General features: G+C 41.1%; 1 protein-coding gene across 4 annotated transcripts in view; it reads right to left on the bottom strand.

Moving 5' to 3' along the window:
• SMAP1 (small ArfGAP 1) overlaps positions 1-27,244 on the bottom strand; it is a 150,270-nt gene that overhangs the window by 42,309 nt on the left and 80,717 nt on the right. For 3 of the 4 annotated variants that reach the window (XM_082669004.1, XM_082669006.1, XM_082669007.1), the window contains 2 exons: positions 23,756-23,836; positions 19,304-19,384 (listed from right to left, as the gene is read on the bottom strand). In XM_082669004.1, coding sequence (XP_082525130.1) covers positions 19,304-19,384; positions 23,756-23,836 — 162 coding nt within the window. The remainder of the gene's footprint in view (positions 1-19,303; positions 19,385-23,755; positions 23,837-27,244) is intronic. The other variant, XM_082669005.1, reaches the window with a different exon arrangement.

The raw sequence follows: 27,244 nt of genomic DNA, 5'->3' as shown, positions 1-27,244 counted from the left end.
AGGCTTTAACTTAGTAAGTCTACCCTTCATCAGAGCACTTATTGAGGAAATATTTCTCTTATTTCCTATTTAAGGACACTTTTCATTTACTGTGAGGGACTGCAACGAATACATACTTACTGACCAGAGTTTTCCTTTCTTTCATTAAACAGGAAATGAACGCTTTGCACATAAATTGGATTTCTTCCCTTTTTATTGCCTCACTTGCAATAAAGCTTTAAATGATTGCAAAATCATTTGAGAAATTCCATGAAGAAAAGAAGATTGTTTCCAATCTACTCTAAGCCTGTAATAGAACCTGAAATATGATTTTCTGCCACCATCTATACACTCTTTATCATCCCAGTTACTTTAATAATGAGTAAGTATTAAAAAGCTACTACAACTTCGGCGGGTTCCTTTTTCCTTTAGGCTCAAGGGCATTTAACAAAATAAGGTTGCTGTCATCTTGCTATTGCTCCTGCCCCTCTGAAAGAAAGACAGACGGTTAGGAAGCCGGGAAGGACACAAGAGGACTGAGGGAAGTAGGTCTAAACAGACTCCACCTCAGCACCCTACCCCCACCGCCAAGACCAACCCCTGGATGCCAAGTCCTAAAAGGAATCCCTATTATAAAATTCCTCTATTGTTTTGTTTGCAAATACATTTGCACGTGGCAAAAGGGATAACGTGAAAACCACAGCAATGGGCTTTCATTGTAAGCAAGATTTGCAGGTACCCTCCCCATTTTTAATGTACTAGCATATTTAAAAATAGGATTTAGCGACGGGGGTAGTGAAAACAAGTGAGAAATGGGACGCAGGGAAGCACCGGCTGCCGGGCTCTTGAGGAGCCAGGTCACAGTGCAGCCGGGTCACCGCTGGCCGTCCAGTTGAGGGAGACACATCTTTTCAACTAAGAGCACAGTAAACTCAAACCCACAATCTGTTCTTGATTTGCTACCACTATTAGCAACTTTTTTCTATAAAATGACAGGTGCAGGGAGTAAACAACTTAAATCTGAGAAACTATGTTATATCTGGAGTGACACTGAGCATCCTCAGGGCCTGTACTGTAATAAAACATCCTTTTCCATTCAAAGGCACCAGGGCTCCCTAGTAAAATGGACACAGGTCCGGGTCAGGCAACGTAGAAGTTGAGCTTAAAACGATTACCATACCAAGTATCAAGGACATTGTCATACGACTACAGTTGTATCACAGATACAGGAGCCAATATGAAGAGGTTTTCCATCAAAGGATAATAACTGTAATGGATGGTTGCAAACATACTATACCTGTTTAAATCCATGAATATACAGTGAGACCCCCCCAAACCCTAACTGGACCCAACAAGAGGATGCTAACGAATCAACTTATTATTTTGAAAACTGGTCGATTAGGGAAAGAATCAAGCTGCCTCTCCTATATGAACTACCATGTAACCCAAACTAGTAGAAATATTTCAACTACTAAAAAAGAAATAACAGAATTAGGAAATCACCATTTTGCAGGGCCTGACGACTTGCTAGAAACCGTACTGACAGAAAGAGAAAAACAAATACCATATGCTAACAATGCTAACACATATATATGGAATCTAAGAAACAAAAATGGTTCTGAAGAACCTAGGGGCAGGACAGGAATAAAGACGCAGACGCAGAGAATGGACTTGAGGGCACGGGGAGGGGGAAGGGTAAGCTGGGACGAAGTGAGAGAGTGGCATGGACTTATATACACTGCCAAACGTAAAATAGATAGCTAGCGGGAAGCAGCTGCATAGCACAGGGAGATCAGCTCCCGGCTCTGTGACCACCTACAGGGGTGGGATAGGGAGGGTGGGAGGGAGGGAGACGCAAGAGGGAGGAGTTATGGGGATATATGTATAACTGATTCACTTTGTTACACAGCAGAAACTAACACACTACTGTAAAGCAATTATACTCCAATAAAGATGTTAAAAAAAAAAAAACAGGTACTGAGGTGAATGGGCTAATAGACAGAATAAGAAACACCAGACGTTATGTGCCTCTGACGGAGAAATAATAACACCACAGTCTACGTAAAATGAAACAATAAATCAAATGGAAATCCGAAGGACAAAGGGACAACAGGGAGGCCGATCAACAGAACTCAGACTGTGGGAGGGAGAAGACCCCCTCCCTCAACAAGTGAGTTACAGGAAAACAGAGGTGAGGGAGGGGCTGCTAGGCTAAGAGGCTTAAATGACAAGCCAACCCGATCTGTAGCTTGTCGCAAACTAACAAACTGGGGGAAAACTCATGACTCATGTAAGATAACCGGAACTATGAATCCTTTATAGGGTATTTGATGAGGAATAATGAATCGCTGTATTTTTTGTTTTAGTATACATGGATAATGGCCTTTTATTCTTTTTAAGAGACCCTGTCTTTTAGAGATATATAATGAAATATTTATGGATGAAATGACAATTTCTGGGACTTATTTCAAAATAGTAAGGGTAGAAATGAGGTACCACTTCACACTGGTCAGAATAGCCATCATTACAAAGTCTACAAACAATAAATGCTGGAGAGGGTGTGGAGAAAAGGGAACCCTCCTACACTGTTGGTGGGAAAGTAAACTGGTGCAGCCACTATGGAGAACAGTATGGAGGTTCCTCAAGAAACTAAAAATAGAGTTACAATATGATCCAGCAATCCCACTCCTGGGCATATATCCAGACAAAACTATAATTCAAAAAGATACATGCACCCCTATGTTCATAGTAGCACTATTCACAATAGCCAAGACATGGAAGCAACCTAAACGTCCATTGACAGATGAATGGATAAAGGAGATGTGGTACATATATACAATGGAATATGACTCAGCCATTAAAAAAATGAAATAATGCCATTATAGCAACAAGGATGGACTTAGGGATTATCATATTAAGTAAGTCAGACAGAGAAAGACGAATATTATGTGATATCACTTACAGGTGGAATCTAAAATATGACACAAATAGAACAGACTCACAGACTAGAGAACAGACCTGTGGTTGCCAAGGGGAGGGGGGTGGGGGAGGGGTGGAGTGGGAGTTTGGGGTGAGCAGATGCAAACTATTACACACAGGATGGCTAAACAACAAGGTCCTACTGTACAGCACAGGGAACTACATTCAATACCCCGAGATAAACTATAATGGAAAAGAATATGAAAAAGAATGTGTGTGTGTATATATATATATATATGTGCAACTGAGTCACTTTGCTGTACAGCGGAAACTAACACAACAATGTGAATCAACTCTACTTCAATAAAAAAAAAAAAATTCCCCAAAATAATAAGGGTAGAAAGAGTAAAGGTATAGCTGACACAAGATTAGGTAGGTATGATTTGATAACTGTTGAAGCTGAGTAACAGGTGTGTATACATTTGACATTTTCCAAGTAAAGTTTCATAAGATGAAACTTTAAATATCTGGAATAAATTTACACTTACAGATAATGTACACTTTGAGAAACAAATCCCAAAGATTTATGATCTTGTAATAAAGGCAATTTTATGCTTAAATGCCTATATAATTTATGCCTAAATTATAACAATTTACCCCGGCAATTTGTTTTTTCAGATTTTATAATGTAATTACAAACACTTTTGCTTCAAAGACAATTCTCAACATCCCTGGGTCTTCCAAAATGGGTTTCAAGGGAACACTTTACTCCCTTATGGATCTTATTGGCTTCTACTTGGTTTTCAGGGAACTCAAAGTAGCCAGGCAGCAAAAAATAAATATTCAATTCATGTGACCTCTCTTTACAAATCAACAAAGAGATGGAGTCAAAGAGGTTTTAAACTTCGTGAACAGCTAATCAACTATACTCCAATATAAAATAAAAATTAAAAAAAAACACTGTGAACAACTTTGAGAAATTAGAAATACAACCGTTACAAAGGGAATAATAAAAAAGAACAAAGAAGAAACAACGAACGCTCTCAGTAAGTCAAGCACCTAGACTGTTTGTCATTTAAAAGGTCATGAGCCACTGCAGTCACTGACCTTCAACCCCCTGAAAGGAGTTCAAGGTGGAGATCAGGAGTGAGGCCCTCTGTGCTCTGGGAAAAACGGCAGAACAGACCTTCATATAGTCAGATATTTTCTGGAGAAGATTGTATGAGCCCGATTCCTGCATCTGCTGGTATCTAGAAAAGCACTAACATCATCACTGGTGACGTCTGCTCCTCAGGACCAACAGCCAGCCTCTGCCTCAGTGTGTGCTTGACTGCACGTGCCCCCTTCACTGACATCATATAGAATACCGCCCTTCCCCCCAGCTCCTGCGAGCGGTTCCTCAGAGCTACCCGAGAGGCTGTCTCCAGGGCTATAGTCCGCATTTTGCCCCAAATAATTCACAGCTCTCAGGTTGTGCGTTTTCTTCAGTCGACAATAACACCGTTAAGGACTAACATTGCTATTGTAGAGCTTGTCCTTAACATACAAACTCAGGCTGTTTCTCCAAGGCAAGATGCACTAACAGGCCCCCAAGCAAGCCATGGACCACCTGGCCAGAGAATCATAAACCAGACACCCTGACCCTCAAAACTGTGATTAAGCAAAATCACAAGATGACGGTCAATCCCAGCCTCTTTGTTCTTCCGCTTTAAAAACACCCCCAACTCAAAGCCCAAGCGGGAGCGGCCCTGAGGCTGGTCTCCCACGCCCTTGCTTGGCGCCTGCGTGGATGCTTACTTTGTTGTGAGTGTGGCTTTCTGCACCTCAGGCCCCTGCTGATGGCTCTAGGGATCAGAAGATGAGCAGAAACCAAGTAGATTTTTCCCCAGATGTTTTCAAATCAGTGATGAAGAAAGGAGTGCTTCCCCTTCTATCAGTTCCACACATTTAAAGTTTACAACGCCACAGAAACAAGAACCTACGGTGTAGTAAGAAAAACAGGGACCCTGGACTAGTCTCCTCCACTCAGCAGTCACAGAAGTTTGGCTTCAGCAGGATGGGCGGTTGAGAAGCAGAGTAAACGCTACCTACCGCCTCTTCCCGCTGCCTTTCACCTCCATTAGAATCTGTGTGTTAACACACAACATGCGGGGCCACCGGATCTGCTGAGTCACAATAACTTGGGGTGGAAGGAGTCTCACAGTGTTGGAACTACTGCTTCGGAGGTCCTGTCACTAACACCCAGTTATTGGCTGGGGGGAGAGATGGAATTGGGAGGATCTGTTATACTCAATGCAATGTCTGTAAATCACCAATGTATCTGAAAGAGACATCTGCTAAAATTCCTTGAAAAATAAGTAAATGCATATTCATCATTAAAATCAAATGACTAGATCATTAAAGTCTTTACCAATGCTGTAAGTTTAAAGTCTACCTTTCAGGAGATAAAAATAGAGCTGGCATCATAATGTCTTTTTAGGCATTTGTCTAACGTAAAGGTGGTGGTGGGAATTACCAAACAGCACACCAATATATTGTATTGGTAAAGAACCTTACATGCACGTGAAACGATTCTGTATACATTCTAATATGAAGGCAGGAATTCTGGTTTTGTTTATTACTGTATCCCTGGTACTGTGTATACAGTGATTGCTTAATAAATATTTGTTGAATGACTCTGAGACAACAACCCGTTAGAGTCTGACAAGGCTATTCATTAAAAAGCCGAGTAAAATGCATTACAGCTAAACAGTCTGTCAATCGTTCTTCCTCAGGAAGCAGATGGCGACAACCTCCAGCCAGCAGTCTACGTCAGGCCCTCGCTGGACTGCCTGGACTACAGGTTACGGCCTCTCCTCCCATCAATACATCTCCTGCAACCAGGCACCATCCTACTAAACCATCGTTCAAATCAATGTACTTCCCTACTCAAAACCAGCGATCTAGCGTTTATCAGGAAACTTAGGTTCTCTCAGTATCATCTCTGCTGTCTTATCCCCCAGCACTGTGCTCCACTCTAACTAAACTGAACTAGGCATTACTGCCAAACTACGCTTCCCAACGTCAGCCACCTGCTCACGCCATCCCTCTGCCTACTGTGCTGTGCTCCTTCCTGACAGTCTTTCAAAGCTCACGCCAAGTGTAAGCACCTCCATGAAGACTTTCTTAATAACCCCGCGTGTTCTCTTTCACTTCTCTGAGCCTCCACCCTCTGTACCTCCCCAGCTGCCCTGTAACAGCCTTTGCTAAAGTGATTTTTCCTGTCATCCCCTTTCAATCACTTGGTCTTTCCGAATTTTAAGATTCTTGAGGGTAAGCTCTGTCTTCATTTTTAAGTTGCTTCCAACACTTTAGCTGCCTTGTACACTGCAGGCACCCTAACAGTAGCTACAATCAATCCAAATATTTCCTCCCAGAAATCTTTCACCATACCTCTCCCCTGGATACAGAACGTCAGTAGCATTTAATCTACTGAAAGGCAACCAAACTGTCAGATCAACTCCCTCTTATGGTTACTTGTATCAGCCTTGCACTTACACCACACAGAATACCACAGGAGCTGGCACAGCAGCACCCACTGGTCCTAGAGCACACTTCACACAGTCGAGAGAGGAGGGCTGAGTCTGGGTGGGGGTGAAGAGGTCAGTCGGGGACTCAGGGAACTGCATTCAGGTGAACCGTGGCCACAGATGTAAGATACAGGCACACGGGAGCTGTGCAGCCCGTGAAGCTCAAAGGAAAAGCATCCAGTGACGAAAGGCCTGGAGAGCCCTGGGCACAGAGGCTGCACCGTGGTCTCGCTAAGGCTCTTCATTCACTGCTTCCAGTGTCCGCACCAGACTCTAGGGATGTTCTCACCAGCTGGTCAGTGATGAAACTTGTTCTCATGATCCACACATAAAACAATGCCTCAAGACTGCCTACCATGTCCACCAGAAAAGAGAGTGTCTGTCTATCTCTCCAGAGGCGCAGCTAAGAAGGTGAAACGCAGTGGTAATAACCCGGCCAGGCTGACTGCAGGAGGCCATGAGCCCAAACAAGAGAGGCCTGGGAGAGCCAGTGAGTGGCCCTCATCGGAAGGCAGCAAGGCAGAGAGAATCATAACCCCGGGGCCAGGGCTTCCTGTGCTCCGCACAGGTGGGTACTTTTTTTTTTTTTAATAAATAAATGTATTCATTTATTTATTCATTTTTGGCTGCACTCAGTCTTTGTTGCTGCACGCGGCGGGCTTTCTCTAGTTGCGGCGAGCTGGGGCTACTCCTTGTTGCGGTACGCAGGCTTCTCATTGTGGCGTCTTCCCTTGTTGCAGAGCACGGGCTATAGGTGCGCGGGTTCAGTAGTTGTGGCACACAGGCTCAGTAGTTGCGGCTCGTGGGCTCTAGAGCGCAGGCTCAGCAGTTGTGGTGCATGGGCTCAGTAGTTGTGGTTCGCGGGCTCTAGAGCACAGGCTCAGTAGTTGTGGCACACAGGCTTAGCTGCTCTATGGCATGTGGGATCTTCCTGGATCAGGTCTCGAACCTGTGTCCCCTGCATTGGCAGGCGGATTCTCAACCACTGCGCCCCCAGGGAAGTCTCAGGTGGGTACTTTTTAAAAACAGAGCGGGGATGCCTCCACGTGAATGAAGAAGCACCCCAGCCTCTCATCACTGTGCATTTTTTACTTTCTGGTCAGATATTATTGCTTTTAAGTCAAATGCCACCTGTCAAATTAAGGGACAAAGAACATAAAGAAAATATCTTCAAGTTCAATAGGAAACAGGTTTTGAAACTTTTCTTGAAGTTTTTGTATGTTTAGAAAAAAAAATTTAATTTTTTTAAAAAAACAAGTAATTACTAGGGAAAGCATGTGTTAATATAGCCAGAGCCCTGTAAGTTTAGGACAAGTATAAGTCCTTCCCCAACAGTTTTTTTTTGGCAGGGGCAGGAGGGGAAATAGGAAAATAAAAGGTAAAAAATGATACATCAGGTTTTTCTGTTTAGAGTTTTACGTAATGAAGAAAACATAACATTAAGCTTTAATCCTTCTGAGCAGTGTGTCACAGTGTGTAAATGGCTAGTGGCGAGAAGCAGCTCAGAGCACGAGATGCACTCATCTCATTAAACAGGTTACGCACAAATCTGTATAACGTAACCCTAGTTTATTTTCAGTTCATTATCGTTCTCACTGGTAAGGATGGCATAATAAACAGGAAGGTAAACTGCCCTTATCCACATCTGTTACATGGCAGGTGGTCACTGCTCGGGTGGACAGACAGACCCTTCCCTGGATCCTCTGGATGCCTGGACTCCTTCCCCACACCAACACAGGGAGCACACAAAGCACCACACAGGGCCAATCAGTTATGCCTTGTTGTCAAAGTTTAAACGTCATATTTTAAAAAAATTTTTGAAACACCATGGTTACAAAAGAAAAGGTTGTAACTCAGATAAACAGAATATTCCTCTGAAAGGTAGCCAAAATAAATGCCGTAATTCGTGAGTCTGAATATGTATTCAAAAGAAAAACACGATAACATAAATTTTTTTTTTGCGATACGCGGGCCTCTCACCGTTGTGGCCTCTCCCGTTGCGGAGCACAGGCTCCGGACGCGCAGGCTCAGCGGCCATGGCTCACGGGCCCAGCCGCTCCGCGGCATGTGGGATCTTTCCGGACCGGGGCACGAACCCGTGTCCCCTGCATCGGCAGGCGGACTCTCAACCACCGCGCCACCAGGGAAGCCCAACATGAAATTTTTATACCATAAAATTCATTAAAATTGGATTATAAAGGAAAAGCTGTATATATTTACAAAGTACCTTTAAAGTTTTATTTACTAACTTTTAAATTGTGGTAACAGCCATTTCTAAGCACAGAGTTCAGGGGCATTAAACATTCACACTGCTGGGCAACCACCAAAGCCATCCATCTCCAGAACTCTTTCCATCTTGCACAACTGACACTCTGTACCCATGAAACAATTACTTTCCTTCCCCCCATCCCGCCCGTACCCTGGCAACCGCCATTCTACCTTCTATCTCGATGAATCTGACTATTCTGGGTACCTGCATGAGGTACCTAGAAGTAGAATCACACAGTATTTGTCCTTTCCTCTTTATTTCACTTAGTATAATGTCCTCAAGGATCATCCATGTTGTCACCTGTGTCAGAATTTCCTTCCTTTATAGGCTGAATAATATTCCATTGTACATACACACCACATTTTGTTTATCCATTTATCCACTAATGGACATTTAAGCTGTTTCTACATTTTGGCTATTATGAATAATGCTGCTATGAACACGGACATACAAATATCTGTTTGAGTCCTTGGTTTCAATTCTTTTTGAATTGAATCCAGAAGTAGAACTGCTGGATCAAATGGTAAATCCATGTTTAGTTTTTTGAAGGATTACCAAACTGCTTTTCACAATGGCCACACTAGTTTACATTCCCACCAACAGGGCACAGGGTTCCAATTTCTGCACACCCTCACCGACACTTGTTATTTTCTGGGTTTTCTGACAGCAGTCATCCTAATGGGTGTAAGATATAAAGTACCCTTTTAAAATCCTATAAAAGTTTTCATTTCTACTTATATATAAGAATGCCATAAAGTAAGCTAGAAATTTAGAAGATACAAAATCTTATTAATGTAGTCCATACACTAAAATTCATGGTAATACAAATATTGGATAAGAAAACACTCATTATATAATATTAAGTGAGGGATGAGGGAAGAAAAATATTTTAAAAAATAGTCTACATAGAAAAAAAACTGAAAGTAAAATCTAAAAGGTTAAAGGTGATGAGACTCTGGATAGTAAGATGACAGGCTTTCGTTGACAGTTTTTTCTTGTATTTTCCATGGTTTGTATAATAAGGGGAAAATGGCTATAAAAAGAAATATGGCTGATATCATTACCACAATGATAAAGATTTAGGAGGAGCTAGACTTTGAAGGGCTCAGGTACTTTATTCTATAAGCAATTAGGGTCAGTTATCTGTTAATCTCTCCCAGTGTTCGGGCCCCCACCAAGTCCTGATGAAGCTGGAATTCTTTCTTTTCTGCACCCAGTTTTTCCGGCAAGGCAATGCTCTGAAATAAATGCAGTAATCCAGACAAATAACTGCAAGTACCACAAAAGTAATCTTCCAGAAGGGGAATAGCAACAAAGTTTATGGCTACAGGGCTAAATGCTATCTATGGCCCAAGACCATGTATCTAATCCGATTTTTATCCTAACACGCTGTTCTGTTTTTACCTCCAAAATGCAGATGATTCTCTCCTTTTCTTTTAATTTAAAAAAAAATTTTATACAATTTTCAAGGTTACTTTCCATTTACAATAATTATTACAAAATATTGGCTATATTCCCTAAGTTGCACAATACACCCTTGAGCCTACCTTACCACCAATAGTTTCTGCGTCCACTTCCCACCCCTGTATTGCCCCGCCCACTAGTTTGTTCTCTATATCCAAAATGCAGATGATTCTAATAAGATGGGAATTGGATGGAACGATGTCTGAGTTTGAAGGATAAACTTGACTCTGAGTAACTTCTAATTAAGAAAACGCCCATTTCAGTTTCAAATGCGCTTATATTTTACCTCCCACTTAATGGCATTGTTATAAACTTTTTTTCATACGTATAACTATATTATTTCCTTTCAGCATCTGAGTAAATCTGCTGAGAAAAAGATTTGTGTCGATATCCGAAAGAGCCTTGATCTCAACAACAGGCAGGCTTTCATTCTTCCACTGAGATCAGTTTCATGGACCTGGAATGTGAATCAGCGATTCTGAAGCCAGGAGCAATTTTGCCCTCAGGGGACACGCAGCAACGTCTGAAGACATTTTTGATTGCCAAGACTGGCAGGATGACGCTAAACATCCTGCGAGACACAGACATGCCCCTGCCACGCTATTCCTAGTATTTAAAGTAATGCTCGGCACGTGGTGGGTACAAAAATGCCCGTTGAATTAACAGTTTTACATATGAGGAAACTGAGGTTCAGAGCGGTCAAGTATTTAGTAAACAGCAGAGAATGGAATTAAAGTCTTCTTACCAAGTCCAGGCTCTGCCAGCTTTATCGTCCAGTAGCTCGTTAGTATTTTTCAAAAGACTTTTTAAAAGTCCAGATCCTTTGACTCAGCGATTCCAGTTTTAAAAGCCCATCCTAATCAGTGATCACAGAGCTGTACACTGATTATTTGTACAGATTTTAAGAAGAATCTCTCTTTATTCAGAGGAAGATAAATTATGATACACCCATTCAGTGGAATGTTATTAAAGATAGAAAAGCATATGCATATTTATCAACAAGAAAGGATATTCAAGATATACTGTTATATGACAGAGGAGCAGAGTAGGTTACAGAATAATATGTGTAGGATGATCCCGTGTGGATACATATACTTCCACGGGAAACAATCTAGAAGGATGAACATCAAAACGTTAGCGAGGGCTTCCCTGGTGGCACAGTGGTTGAGAGTCCGCCTGCCAATGCAGGGGACACAGGTTCGAGCACTGGTCCCGGAGGATCCCACATGCCGTGGAACGACTGGACCCGTGCACCCCAACTGCTGAGCCTGTGCTCTGGAGCCCACGAGCCACAACTACTGAAGCTCGTGCGCCTACAGCCTGTGTTCCGCAACGGAGGGGCCATGCAGTGAGAAGCCCGTGCACCGCAAGGAGGAGTGGCCCCTGCTCACTGCAACTGGGGAAAGCCCGTGCGCAGCAACGAAGACCCAACGCAGCCAAAGATAAATAAACAAATTTATTTTTTAAAAAAAAGTTAGTGATAATTTTTCTAAGTCGTTAGATCTACGGTGATTTTTTTTCTTTCCTTATGCATGTTTTTTAACTTCTTAAAAGAGACATGGTTTGGGCGTTACGGGTTGTAGAAGCGAGATGCTACTAAAAAATCCACTAGGTCTCTATGTACTCAGTCTCCTGGTTAAAGAATGAAAAACTATAAATTTACTAGACGGGACATATGATTTCTTTTTACTTAGGAGCAGCACTGTGATCTTTTCTTTCTCAGAGAGAAAGGATTTACTTAAAAAAAGAAACCTAACAGCTAAAGAAAGAAAGCCGTCAACAGGAGCTAGCAATCTATGCCCTAATAAAACGTGGACCACAGAGAAGCAGGACCAAAATGCTTGCTAAGCCTAAAGCACAGTAACGTTAACTATATTACTTTTAATCTACAAAGAGTATTACCAAACTAATCTCCAGTGTCAGGTTTTTAGCTAGAAATGAAATGATTTGTGGAAAATACAAAGAATCTGCCAAACCCACTTACAAAAATGCTCTGTAAGACATCTGACCTGCCTACTCACCTAGACCATGTGTTTCCATGATTTCTACAAAAGCATTAATTACTGGAAATATCTTATTGTCAAATGCATACACGCATCACATGAAATGTTTATTTAGCCTAAATTACACCGAGAGCTTGGTGGCTGTTAAACAACATAACCTACCAATTCAGCATCTGGCAATGAGCCACTTAATTTCACTTTAATGGTTTACTAAGAACAATTTATTTGATTTACAATTGGTTGCTTACTTTTACATGGCTATATTGAAATTTCAAATTCAAGAGATTTGCAATTGTACCTTTTGCTTATACTGGAAGGTAGACCATTTATATTTATCAAGTAAAAATGTACTTTTTAAAGTTTTATTAACATAAAGGTTTGTTCAGAAAAGCAACTCTGCTGGTTGTTTTTGGTTTTTTCCCAACTAGTTAAAAACAATCACTATTTATCTATATCATCTTCTTAAAGATTTGAATACTTGTCATATATTGAGATCACTTTTCGATGACAGTGAGTATGATCCAAAGTGGGGGAGGTCTCCTTCCCACAGCATCACTGCTCCGCCACTTTCCCTCATGGAATTTTATATTTTACACTGATACACGTCATGAATTGACTTGCTCTCATAAACTTCAAGAAGCTAGTGGCAAGTATCTACACAAAAAACACTTTAAAAATATTACAGTAAAAAAAATTACAACACATAGTTAGGGAACCACATGCCATTCACAGAAATCTCTTTAAAGAATTCCACCAAGGCACATGTAAGAGACTGGTAAGAATACACACATGTGCACACAAGCATAGAAAGTTATACCACAAAAGGTTTAAGACAGTCATCCTTAGGTAGAGGGATTATGAAAAGTTACATATTTTTTTAATGTTTGGCCTGTTTGTATATTTTATTTTTTCCTACACAGAATATGTAATACTTAATAAATAAATAATAAAAGTTTCAATATTAGAAGAATTTTAACTCATAAAAATATTCCAAGACAGGTGCATAATTATGTCCTAATCTCTCATTATAATTATCTCAGAGAGATTTTAAGAAAGTCTATGAAAATATAAAATCATTACTTTGATAGAATAATCTAAATTATCCCGTTAATGCACCCATTACATATAAAACCAATGATGCAGTAACACCTGTACAGGTAGACACCTACACAGAAATACCTACTACCTTAAAGTAAGCCAGTTTTTCTGAATACACACACACACATACATGTTCTATGTAAATACAGAAGTAGCTTGCCTTAGGAAGAACTGAATACTCTTTTCCTAAATCATACTTTGTGTTTTAATAGGAAAACTAGCTGATTAAAATATAATAGCAACTAAGGTGAGTGAAAAACCAGTTTGAAACAATGAAGAGAATTCGTTGAATAAAAACCAACTCTGTGGAGTTGTAAAAGCCATCTTTAAGGATACAGTCAGATGATTTTAGTTATCTGTCCCTATATTCAGTAGGTGTAATAAGTAACTCTAAATTTAAAACTATTTATTACCATAAGGATCTCTAGAGATCATCTAAGCAAAGCTTGTCATTTAATATATGAGGAAAAAGCAGATCTGGGCAGTTAACTGACTTTGCCAAGAAGACAGTGAACACAGACCAAGGCTTGAACCTGGCTATCCTCCTGACCCTGCTTCTCCCACTGCGACCAGTGGGGGACAGTCCTCAGCAAACTTGACCGCCTGTTTTTGCAAATAAAATTTCATTGGAACACACTCATTTACTGCTTTTGTGCTACAAAGAAAGAGCTGAGTAGTTGTGAAAGACACCCAACGGCCTAAAATATTTACTCTGGTTCTTTACAGAAAAATGTTTGCTGACCCCTACATTAAAGGTTTCTTAGCTATAATTCTGAAGTTTCAGAACTTAAAACATAATAATATTGTAACAAACCGTATTGTAATAAATAGCAATAAAACCAGAACCACTACTGCAGTTATTACCTTAAATTACCTTAAAAGGGTTTAACTTCCCCATCCCCAAAACTATTTGTCCATTTTCCATGTTTTGATATGCACATCTTTAAGAAAAGAAAAACTGTAAAACTCAGAACCTCCCAAAGGAGAAATTAAGATCTGCTCATATAAACTGAAAGAGAACTCATGTACATTCCTTTAGTAGAGTACTTCTCATCTACATAAACATATTTATAGATCACTGGCTACTTGGGAGATAGCCTAGTAGATAAATCTAAACTAAGTGAATTAGAAATGTCAAACGTGTGACAGAATATTTTAGAAAAAGTCAAATTTATACACAATTTTCCAGCAGAATATCTAAAGCACAGAAGAGAGACATCTATTTAAGTGTCAAAAGCATCTGCCCTATTAATCACTTGATTCATTAAATTTTTAGGTTTTACCTTTCTCCTCTCAGAAAATAAAGTAAGCCTGGTTCCAGCTAACCCCACTGGCAACAGATGCTCACACAACACAAAACGTAAACCTTAGGGAGACCTAGGTACAAAATATAATTTAAGCAAAGTGGTAGACTGCTCAGGGAAAACAAGTGTATTTACAGAATGAAGAAGTCCCTACCGGACGCTTAACAAATCAGTAAAAATTATGAATTCACTAGTTAGGACAGTATGGGATGACGTTGTATATAAACACACTGCTCTTTTTTAGAGAGCTCTGGACTGTTCATTATAAAATGATGTAGAATGTACAAAAGGACTAAAAATTGCATCAAGAAAGGAAACTGAAGACATACATGTCAAATCAAAACACACATACACACAACGCGGGACTTAAATCAGAAGAAGACATGGGTTCAAACCCCTGAGTTGTCACCAACTGTTAGCACTGAGCAAGTCACTTTTCAGTGACTCAGAGTCCTTCTAGGGTTTAGTTAACTTTTTTTATAAAATAAGAGAGGTAAGGTTCCTCCCAACCCCCCAATTAACATACTTGTAATCATTTATTCACTCACTGCTGTGTGTCAAGAACCATACTAATGGCTTTAATTGCAAGTGGACTCAGAACAAGTGTCCTGGGAAAAAATAACACCTATCAAGCATCATTCTTTTAAACACATAAAGAGACACGAGATGGAGTTTAGCCTTTAAAAAAGAAATAAAATCTATTTTTCCAAACCAGACTCCATAAATTCTCTAACTAAACAATAACTGTAGTTTTTGTAAGGAATGAAGATAACACATACAGCTTTCCCTCTGACGTCAGGAATAAGACAAGGATGCCCTCGATCACTGATTCACAAACCAGAAATAAAAAGAGCAATAAAATTAACCACAGAGATAAGATATTTGCAAACCCGTAACTGGAAAAGGACTAGTTTCCTCTATATATGCGTGTAAGTGTGTGTGCAGATTGTTACAAATCAATAAGGAAAGGTAAGCCATCCAATTTAACAACAGGCAAGAGATCTGAGTCAGAACTCCAAAAGGGGGATTCCAAATGGGCAATAAACATATGACACGGGCACTGGGCCTCATTAGTAATATAAGAAATGGACATGTAAAATACAATGAGATATCCTTATATACCCATCAGACTGCAAATAATAATACCTCTGACAATACCAAATGCTGTAAAGAATGTAGTGTGACCAGAATACATTTGGTATACACATTGGAAAATAGTTTGACGTTATGTAGTAAAGTTCAAGATACAGATACTTTGTGACCCAACAAGTCCACTCCTAAGTACATCCTAAAGAAATACATACTTAGGTGCATGTACAAAAGTGTTCAAAGCAGCACTATTTATAACAGCTAAAGCCTGGATATAATCCAAGTGTTTATCAACGATGGGATGCATAAAGTAAGGAACATATAAATAATGGAATACTACACAACAATTAACTGAGTAAACTGTATCTATACAGAACATGATTAACCCTTACAAAAACAATGTTGACTGAAAAAAGCAAAACACAAAAGAATATTTGTGGCATCATTTCATTTGTATGTTCAAAAAACAGAGAAAAACAGTATTTTCTAAGTAATATTTCTATTATTTAGAAACACAGAGAAGGTAAATCTATTTCTAAAATACAAGGAAATGATTATCTCTGGGAGAAGAGAAGTGATTTAATTGGGAAGAGCTGGGGAGGGCAGCTTCTGGGCAGCAGCCATGTTCTGTTTCCTGACTAGGTGGTGAATACATGGCTGTCACTTCACATGTAAGTGTACATGCACAAGTGTGCATGCAAGCTATACACCAGCCCAGCTCCTGGCAGATACCAGACAGCCAATAAAGCCAACTCTTACCTACTTACGAGAATGATATTCTGATTACTATTGCTAAGATTTTCACTGCTATTACTGCTAATTTCTCCTCTAGATTATACATGCCCCCTGAAAACATCAGGTCAGGGAGAACACAAAGAAAAACGCCTAATGTGAATGAAGTAAAGCTTGCTTGTTCTATTGTTCTTTCAGTCTCCCCACTGTTACGCTTGTAAATTTATCTTCCTCCTTACATAACCTACAATATCCTGACCACGAAATTCTGACAGGAACTAAAGCTTTTCCCTCTGGGTGGTTATTCCTTCCGCAAGGTTCCCACCATTGGCAACAGGAGTCCTGACCTCTGCAGGGCGAGCAAGAATAACAGATGAAGTGTGAACTGGGTTTATTTAAAGCCTAAGTACCGGACTTCCGTGGTGGCGCAGTGGATAAAGAATCCGCCTGCCAATGCAGGGAACATGAGTTCAATCCCTGGTCTAGGAAGATCCCACATGCAGCGGAGCAACTGAGTCCGTGTGCTGCAACTAAGGAGCCCACCTGCCACAACTAAGACCCGGTGCAACCAAATAAATTTATTTAAAACAAAACAAAACAAAACACACAAAACCTAAGTATCAAAGGGAAATGGTAACGGAAAAGTGCTGGATTCCTCGCTGTTCACACGCCCTGAACTGCTCTTCTCAAGCTCCCAATCCAGAGACTGTTCCCAGGTAACCCTGGCGGCCCCTCTCCACAGCAGGCAACAGAAAGCAAGTGTTTACATGCAAGACCATGAAACACACATGGTCACTACATCAAATGCTCACTATATTTGGATGGTAAATATTTTTTAAGAGAAAAAATAAATATATGATGTTTTAAAAGGGGTTAAATTTTACATCTTGCCAAGTACAACAATAAGGCATTATATAAACTCTGATACTTCCAACTTTTGGAAATAAAAGATAAAACCTACTAGTGATTTTTAAGTTCCTTTGTAATCCAATAGGAAATTGTAAGAGATTTCACTTACAGCTTCTTACTGATGCATGCTGAAGAGAAAGTTTCCAGAGCAGAATTAAAGCTATTTAAGTAATCAGGCTATAATTACCAACTTAATCACTCCTTTTAAAAAGTTTTATAATACTTAACATCTAAATTTAATTTGGTGAAAGGTAAGAATCTAATTCAGTAAACAATCGTTAAAACAATTAGTGATAGTCAAAAAAACTAACTTTAACTGAAAAGTACTTCAAAAAATATCTCAAAGAATTCCACTTAGCAAGTCTTCAGTATTTAACAAATTATTCAGAAATAAATTGCAGTTTATTGTTCTGCATGACCTTGGGATCAAAACATTAACAGGAATTATGAGATGGAAAACATCAACAAATCAATGTACATGTATTTATCCTAAACATCTGATACACACAAGAAACTGTCAGAAATACAAAGAAACCTAAGACTTATTAGTCCCCACCTGATTGATACCTAATCTCAGGAAACAGAACATAAACATGGATGCATCTGTGTTAGACAAAGAAATTTATCTAACAATACAATTAAACAATAATATGAGGCAGGAAGTAATAAAGTCAAATGTAGGACAATGTCACCAGAACTTTGAGGAAGGGAGAAAGCCTATGAGGTTGGGGTGTTAGAGGGGCTGGATGGACGAGGAGGAACGAGTAAGCCTAGATAAGAGGTGCGGAGAGCAAAGGACATCCTTGGCCAGGCAGCTCAGTGCCCAGAGGGATGGCGAGTGTGCTCAGGGGGCAAGACGCAAGTCTGCCCGGTATGAAGGACGGGGGGCGACTGCTAGGAGGGGGGTCAAGGGGCAGATGGTGGACGTGTTTGGTTGCTACATAAAGGACTAAGGAGCCTTGGGATACTCAGCACATCGTAAATGCAGAAGGCATGTTTATAACTCTCTGAAGGTAGAGACTGTTCTAATCAACATGATGGGAAAAGAACCAGTAAATACTGGCTCGCACACTTTAAATGGATGCACTTTGTAGTATGTAACTGATGCCTCCATAAAGTTGATTATTAAAATTTCAACAGTTAAAATCAAGGATGCTCCCTTTACTGACAAGTCCCTTACTGTGCTTCCATTCTTGTACGAGGAAACGCGTTCAAGCCAAGCCACCATGACTATTTAGCCAAGCGCTTGACAGAAATCTAATGGCCTCTCTACCTCTAGTAGGCCTGATCACGTCTATCCTGCTTATCACTGCAAAATAACCTTCCAGTAGAACCCTTCTGAATTAAATGCTGCCCACAGCCTTTCCTTCAAAAAAGAATCAATCTGGACCTTAAGGTCCCCTACAATTTGAGCTCAATCTACCATTCTGGTCTTATTTTTCACTACTTTCTATACACAGACATAGATCTTTCTTCAAACTCCACTACTCGTTTATTTTTCTAAAACATACTTTGTCTATTTCCAGTTTCCATGTCCTCAACGTTCTCTCCACAGGATACACTCCTACCTCACACTTTAATCCTTCCTACCTACACTTCAAAACCCAGCTCAAGTGCTACCTTCAGCATGGAGTCTTTTCTGAAGGTCCCTGCAGGTATGTCTCCGCATCCTCTCAACTTTCGCTGAAGTCTGATCGTGCATGAAGCTAAAACCACCACTTCTTTATGTCAGGAATAATACTTGCCCTTGAGGAACTCACATGAATCTATACCCACACATATGTAGGCGATTACAAATCATACAGGACAAGCCAGACGGACATGCTTAGCACACAGTATTCATGCCACAAATACTTGTTGAAAGAATGATTATTTGCATATCATGAATATCCCAAAAGTCATTCATATATAACTATACAAATAAGGTCGTAATCTTTGTAGATTAAAAAAAAGAAGAAGAAATTTTACCTTTTCAGTTGTAAGAGGTTTTGCAGGCTTTTCTGGCTCCTTTTCTCTCTTTTTCTCTTCCTTTTTTTTTTCTTTTTCTTTCTAAAACATAGCCGAAAGTTTTGATAAGTTTACTTTTTAAAATATGTTAGCTCTTAACACATTTTTATTTTATTAGTTTGAGTCATCATTTGAAAAGGGTACAAATAAATATTCAATGATGACAACATCCAGTGATACTGAGATGTAAAAGTAAGCACAGCAAATTCATACTCTCATTGAGTATGTTGATAACACAATAAAGAACAACTTTTCTAAAAAAGAAATACAGAAGTGAGACAATTTAGAACTTCTTTGATATTTCAGAGTTTGTTTTAAAGAAATGAGACCTCTATTCAATAAATTCTCACTGCATCTTTACATAAGGTCAGGCTTTCTAACAGCAACCATAAAGCTGAAATTTGAATACAAAGAAAAAGCAAACTAACTGATGGAACAGAATTCTTTATCACACAGATGAAGACCAATTACAACATGTAAACATGAGGAGAAAAGGGTAAAAACACTTTAATTTTTTAAAATAACACAAAACATTTTCAGTCTGTTACCACAGCGTTGTGATTTTTAAAAGTGCAAATACAATAATTTTCTCATGAAAAGAATGTTGGAGATAGTGCTTGGGGACCAGAGCCAGCTAACTAGTTGGCATATTTAATCCAACCCAGTCTAGATAAACTATAATGGTATTATAATGTTCACAATTTCCAAGAAGGTTGAAATAGGATATAATAATAAAAACTTAAGGTCCATAAAGATGCCAAAAAAAGGAAAATGAAGTAAAGATTAAACAAAGAGCATTCATAAGGCATGTAGAGGGAAAAGATGCCTAGAAACCTAGAACTGGGTGATACTGCAGCTGAGTGCTGACCTAGTTTCCTGGCAGCAAACATGAAAGATAAACTGGTGAACCTAGAAAAGGCAGAATAATAAACACATGAAACTTAGTCAAAATGCCTAGAGGTCACATTTGCACCTGTGCCTTTAAAAGGGCGTCTGACACCACCTCTCTCAAGAGTAGAATTTTTGCTATTTGTAAATCAAGAAAGCCAATACCGGCAATTCCTAGGCCATAATGTAAGAGATATTATTAAAGGTCCTATGGGCCAGGCACTGTGATAAGCACCTTATTGTCTAACTTAATTTTTACAGTGATGTCTGGGGAAAAAGTCATTATTGTCATTTTACAAATGGAGAAACAAAATCTCAGGAAAGTAACACACAGAGCTAATCATAGTAGGGCCGAGGGGCTGTGGGGCCCAGACTGTCAAGCGTCGGTGCTCCCTGCCGCCCAGCGGAGGGCTGCCGTCTATGCAGTTTTTCTTCCCCATGGGGACAGCTAACGCTTACTGGGCCCTTCCCATGTGCCAGACACCATATGACTCATTTAAATCCTCACAACAACCGTATGAGGTAAGCAGTATCACTGCCACTGTGTAAGTGAAGAATAAACAAGATGTGCAAAAATCCTTCATATATTGCAAAATGCTTTCCAGATATTAGTCAAGTTTAGGGAAGAAGGCAATGTGGCGGATCATTCTCACTACTATGCTAGGGATGAACGGTTCTGTAACTGCTCAGAGCTCTCAGTCATTTCTCAAGGAAGTCACCGTCATGAGATGGGGGAGAAGCCAGTCTTTCTAATCGCTATGATTGGTGGGCACATCTGAAATCACCAACAATAAAATAAATTAGTTAGCTATGTTTAACAGAGGGAGATGCTCTTGAACACTGGAATTTCAGCTGTCAAAATATGGCTGTAATCTACTGATGCCAGCAGCGGTTTTAGAACACAGGCTTTGAAGTAACGTTAAAAACATGGGCTCTAGGGCTTCCCTGGTGGCGCAGTGGTTGAGAGTCCGCCTGCCGATGCAAGGGACACAGGTTCGTGCCCCGGTCCGGGAAGATCCCACATGCCGCGGAGCGGCTGGGCCCGTGAGCCATGGCCGCTGAGCCTGCGCGTCCGGAGCCTGTGCTCCGCAACGGGAGAGGCCACAGTGGTGAGAGGCCCGTGTACCGCAAAAAAAAAAAAAAAAAAAAAAAAAGCTGCTGAAAGACCAAAGAGTACTGTGAGAAGCTAAGTTGCTTTAAACTATTTTCTCATCAAGAATAAAACACAGTGGTGTTTGGTACTGTAAAACAGTAGTTCCTGAAACTTGGTTACTATATATCCAAATGATATAGTGAAACAGGAGACCTCCCGCAAAAGAAAACTGGAATGAATGTTCACGTCCTACAAGACGGAGAGAAGTACATCTTGGGTTCATTATAATCAAACTACACTTGAGTGATTTAATTAAAGATACGGTCTCTAAAATTTTTTATGCACTCTTATCTTAAAAAGTTGGGAGCACATATACTCTACCACATGTGCGTATGTATTTATAAAGCACATATAGCACTATATTATACATTACAAAACATACATAAAACTAGAAATTTTAAAAGGGTAAGAAAAAGAAAGCACGAAAAGACATTCTAGTGGACTCTCCTGTGGGGCTCCCCAGTGTCTAAATGCTATCAGGCACGATGATTAGTGCTCAGCTGGATCAGACCCCTGCTTTCTAGGACCTGGCGGCAGGCACCACACAGCACAGACACGGAAACTGAGGGCTTCCACCCTCTGGACCAGGTGTCGCTGCCATCCTTCCACCTCCTCGTGGCCACCTCCACCCTCCTGTGGTGCTTCTTCCCTGGGCCTGCCTGCTGATCTCTGACCCCCACAACACTCTGACCTCTAAAGCCTGTTCACCTCCAACCATGCCCTTCTTGCTCCAAACTGTCCGCCACTGTCCCGGGGACCTCCCCTTGCTCTGCTAACTCTTCAGTGCACCCAGCTTTCCACTCTCATGGCTCTCCCCGGGCTGCCGCCCCCTCCCCCCTTCTCCGACCCGGATCTCTCCTCTGGCCTATGGACCTGTGCATCCAAGCCCTGACCAGATACCCAGACGTCCCGCCGTCACCTCACACGCAACACACCCAGCGTTTAGTCCCGCCCTCCCTGCTCTCTCCTCATACCCGCTCAGCCCGGATCCCTTCTCACCGGGCAGCGCTGTCATCTACTGAGGTGCTCGGGCCCGAAGCCAGGAGCCATCCAGGCTCCCAAAGCGCCTCCCCAGCCCATTGATCACAAACCCCACAGGCTCGACCTTCTCGAGACCTCTGACAGCTGCGCTCGCCCTTTCACTCCCTCTGTCTCCACTTTAGCACCCCGCCCACCATTTATTCATGGACCAGCGCAACAGGTCCTCAAGCCTTTCCGCACCCATCCGCACGAAGATGGCTCTCCGGAGACAGTGAAGCAGAGTGCTATGACCTGAAAATCCGATCTGGATACTCCTTCTGCCCCTGAAACTCATCAAAGTGCCAGGGCCTTCAGGACAAAGGCCAAACACGCCAGCAGGTTCACAGGAAGCCTCCTCTCCGCTTCTCTCCCCGGCCCACGCGTGTCCCAGCCATGCCCTTCTCCCCGCAAATCCCCAGTCATCCCGCCCTGCCCACGGGCTTTTCTCCACAAGATGCTTTCTCTGCTTGCACTGTGCCCTAGTCCTCACAGCTAATGTTTATGAAGAGTGTAAGACGCATCAGAAGGACGCCTGCTGCGCTCAGAGCAGCACCGTGAGCACACGGCAATCGCAGCACACGTTCTGCCGCGCTAGAAACCTCTGTAAAGTTCTCCGTTTTCCTCTGTTAGATGGAAGCTACTCCAGGGCAGGGAGACACACCTTGTTTACCTTTGTATCCCCCGTGTCAAGCACACCATTTATCAAGGAGGAGACACAGAAACACTGTGAGATGAAAGGATGTCTCAAACTAATTCCCTAAGGTCAGGATGAGAACAACAAAAAGATACACAGTCAAAAAAATTAAAAACCTTCAAATATTGGAAGGCATGACTTTACAAATCCATAATAGTAGTACCGTGCACCCTAACCACCCCTATCCCACACACACTCCAACAATCATCACTGATGATTCTACACTCCTACGTTTCATCTATGTGATGGATACTATTGTTTAAAAAAAGAAACTTGACATTAACTTTCTTCAAGTGCTTATAATAACAGAAAGAAAACATTTTTAACCAAAAACCTTCCAAATAAATCAAAGAATTCAAGAGCAACTACAGAAAAGCTCCTTTAAGCATAAGGTGGTAATGGAAACAACAAAAAACTAATTACTTATTAAATGCTGAGATATATCTACGGTAACAATAAATTAGTCATTCTGAAATTAAATGCAGATTAAAACCCTGTGATCCTACCTGTGGCATAGAAAAGTATTCTTGTTGTATTTAACATTTTTAACACTGGCGACCGTTCAAGACATAAACAACTATTACAGCATCCCAAACGATGGCACATTTACCACCGAGCGCTATGGAATGAGGCTATAGCTAAAACACTACTACCATACCTCCAATTTGTTCTTCTCAACAGCAGCTTGTAGAGAAGGAGAGGATACCAAAGGCTGAAGAGGAGCATCAGAGGAGGAAATCTGTGGAATGCAGATGGAAAGTCAGGAGAAAAAAACAAAAAGAAGACAATCAGAATTATAGGCACAGGAAAGAAACACACACTCGTGTATTTCAGAGATACAGAAGCACTCAGAGGTATGTTAAATGAAAATAATGCATCAAGAGAAAAGTCTTGCTTTCTAAATGCTTCCATGTGGAATTTCTATAAGTAAAAGTACTTACTACAGAAGAGTGTACGATTTAAAATGGATTTCACTATGACATAAATATAAAATGCACTCAGACAAGATCATCCCCCCGCAAAGTACGTGAAGAACAACTAAGCGTCACTGGTGGTTCCCTTTCCATCAGCGCTACTGCCAAGGTGCTCATGCTCTGAAGCGAAGACACACCGTTCCAAGTGGCCGGAGAGCACGAGCGAGTTCTCGTTCTTACCGTAACTGCTTCAAGAATGGAAAATAACACAGAGCTGAAACAGTAAAAGTCAACTCAAGTTTTAATCAACTGTTTAAGAAAACAGAAAGAAGGATGGGAGAAAAAAGAGTGGATTAATGGAGCATAACAGCTGAGCAGCAGACAAGACTTATCGTGAAGCCACTCCTACACTTCCTTAAGCTCCGTGCACACACACACCATCACCAGGGCTGCCCTGGCTGAATTACCCCAAAGCACTATGAGACAGTTACATATGCAGCAAAGGCAATTTATACATGGAGACAATTTCGTCTAAAAGCCTTTTCACACATCTGCCTACCCAATTCCTACATGCGTGGTTCATCACTTTAAAGTAAGCGTTATCTTCCTGCCCTCTTCACTGCCAAAATATAACTGAAATACGTTTACAAAATACGTAGTAGATCTTTGGAGCCATAAAACTGACATCTCTATATTGCCCTACCATACCAACAGTGCCTACGAGGAATCTTTAAAAATAAAAGGTGCGATTATAGAAAGGTCATTATGATGTCAAAATAACAGTGTGAGATGACAAGTCCTCATTCGAATCTGCTTGTTACTGAGTTAGTTACAGCCGCAATTCTTGACTCACAACCCAAGCCCATAATCTTTAGGGGCGTTTTCCCCTGGCACACTGTTAGCTCTGCTAAAAGTATGCAAACTAGCCATTCAGTAACTACTGACTGAAATTACACGTAGAAGAAAATATTAAAAAAGACAAATTGTGCCTTAAAGCGCAGCTTCAAAGCTGGTTTATCCCACTGGACATTTACTTGCTAGAGCTATGTAGAAAACAAGAGATTAGAAAAAGCACATAAAATCACTTAAGATAATAACCTGTATCATAAAGACCATTTTTGCCCAAATTCATGTAAAAGCTGAACATAAAAATGTAAGAGAGGAATAGGGACACTTAATATGTCGAGTGTTACTAAGTCAACATAATTCCCTGTAAAAGTGCTTGTTCTCCTTTCCAGAGGATGATAAACTGATTTGGCCACTTTTAAAATTCAGAAGGAGCAACATAAGACTATTCAATAAATATCAGTCATTTAACAAAGCATTTTAATGCAAAAATAAAAAAGCATTAATACTAAGTTCCAGCTAGGAAAAAACAGAGATGCTTGTTCAGTAGGGTACACATCTGAAAAGTCAATGGACAAATCCACAGGTGAGTGTGAACAGACTGGTGTACCCATAAATCAAACTACTATCAGCCAATAAAAAAGGGATGGTCTAATAGTACACATGAAATCAGGGGTGAATTTCAGAAACATGCTGAAAGAACCCAGACATCAAAGAGTAAACAGGGTATGATACCATTCATATGAAGCTCCAGCAGAGACAGGTACAATCTACCGTGATAAAGAGCAGATCAGTGGCTACCTGGGCCAGGGGTGGGAGGCCAGGGGCACAAAGCGACCTTCTGGAGTGAAGGAAAGGGTCTACGTGCCAATCGACTGTGGTCGTGCTTACATAGAGTATTTATTTTCCGAAACTCATTGAACTATAACTTAAACTGTCTGCCTTGTATTGTATGTAAATTCTACCTCAGTAACATTGATTTTTTAAAAAGTCGATGAGCGGGGTAAGCCCCATCATGCGAGCAAGGAATGAAGAACTAGAGTCTACACGTCTTGCTTCAGCTGGAAGCAAGAGACACGACAGAACAGAGAGATGGGGGAGAAGCAAAAGGCAGGTGGGGGGAGGAAAGAAAAAAACGCAAAGGCAAGAAAAACCAGGCGCTCATGTGTTCCTTCCAAATCCCTACAAGTGCTGCCCACCACCCCTGCACTGACCACCAGCAGGGACCCGCCGGCCTCCAGCGCCTGGATGAGCACTCCTCACGGGTCGCCTTGCCCAGGTCTTGCTCTTCTACAAACTGTGACGATAGCAGATGCAAAGGTGATCAGCACCTAGCCCTCCTTAGGAGGCTTGAACAGTTCACACACATTATACAAGGCCAGAGTCTAAACCCCTTAACCAGACCACAGGTCCTCTGCCTGTCCCTGCCTTCCCTGACCTGCGACCAGGCATCTAGCCACACGCGACTCCTCTGGTGCCAGCGCTCCAGTCTCTGCCCCAGCCTCCAAGGGTCTCGGCTCCTGCTGCTTCCTCTGCTGGAAGCACCCATGCTCCCAGCGGGTCCCACCCGTCCTGACATGGCCTCCTCCAGGAAGTGTCCCTTCATCCTCCAGTCTCCTACAACGCTTCCCTCTGGCAGACATGATCATGTGATGTCCAGTACAGAGGCGATTCGTTATCGGTATTCTTCGTTCATCTGAAGTTCTCTGAGACAGACGTTGTTTCTCTTCTGTTCACCATCTCCAGCATGTGACATTCAACAGGTCTCAATAAATTTTTTTTAATTGACGAAAAGGAAACAGGAGGATGAGAGCATCTCAGAGGCACAAGCAAGAGGAGGCCCCACATCAGCAGTTCTCACTGTCCTCTGAAAGGGCACTGGCTTGCTCACGCACTTCTCTGAAATCTTATGTAAGTTATCTATTGGGGTGGCCAAAAGATTCGTTCAGTTTTTTCTCCAAGATGGCTCTAGTAGCACTTAGTTGTCTTTAACTTCATTCAAAACAATTTTGTTAGATTGTACTGTGACAGCTGTCACATCAGTGTGCATTTAAAAAAACATCAAAATTGGTGAACTTTTGCGTAACCATTTTAATACTGAAGATGGAAGAAAAAAAGCATCCTTTCGGCACATTATGCTTTATTATTTCAAGAAAGGTGAAAACGCAACTGAAACACAAAAAAAGATTTGTGCAGTGTATGGAGAAGGTGCTGTGACTGACTGAACATGTCAAAAAAGTGGTTTGTGAAATTTCATGCTGGAGATTTCTCGCTGGACGATGCTCCACGGTTGGGTAGACCAGTTGAAGTTGACAGCAATCAAATCGAGACATTAATTGAGAACAACCAACATTACACCAAGCGGGAGACAGCCGACATACTCAAAA

This window comes from Grampus griseus (assembly GCF_964374135.1).
Source record: "Grampus griseus genome assembly, chromosome: 13".
NCBI lineage: Eukaryota > Metazoa > Chordata > Mammalia > Artiodactyla > Delphinidae > Grampus > Grampus griseus.
The sequence above is the reverse complement of the archived record's forward strand: the minus strand, read 5'-3'. Positions and strand labels throughout refer to the sequence as shown.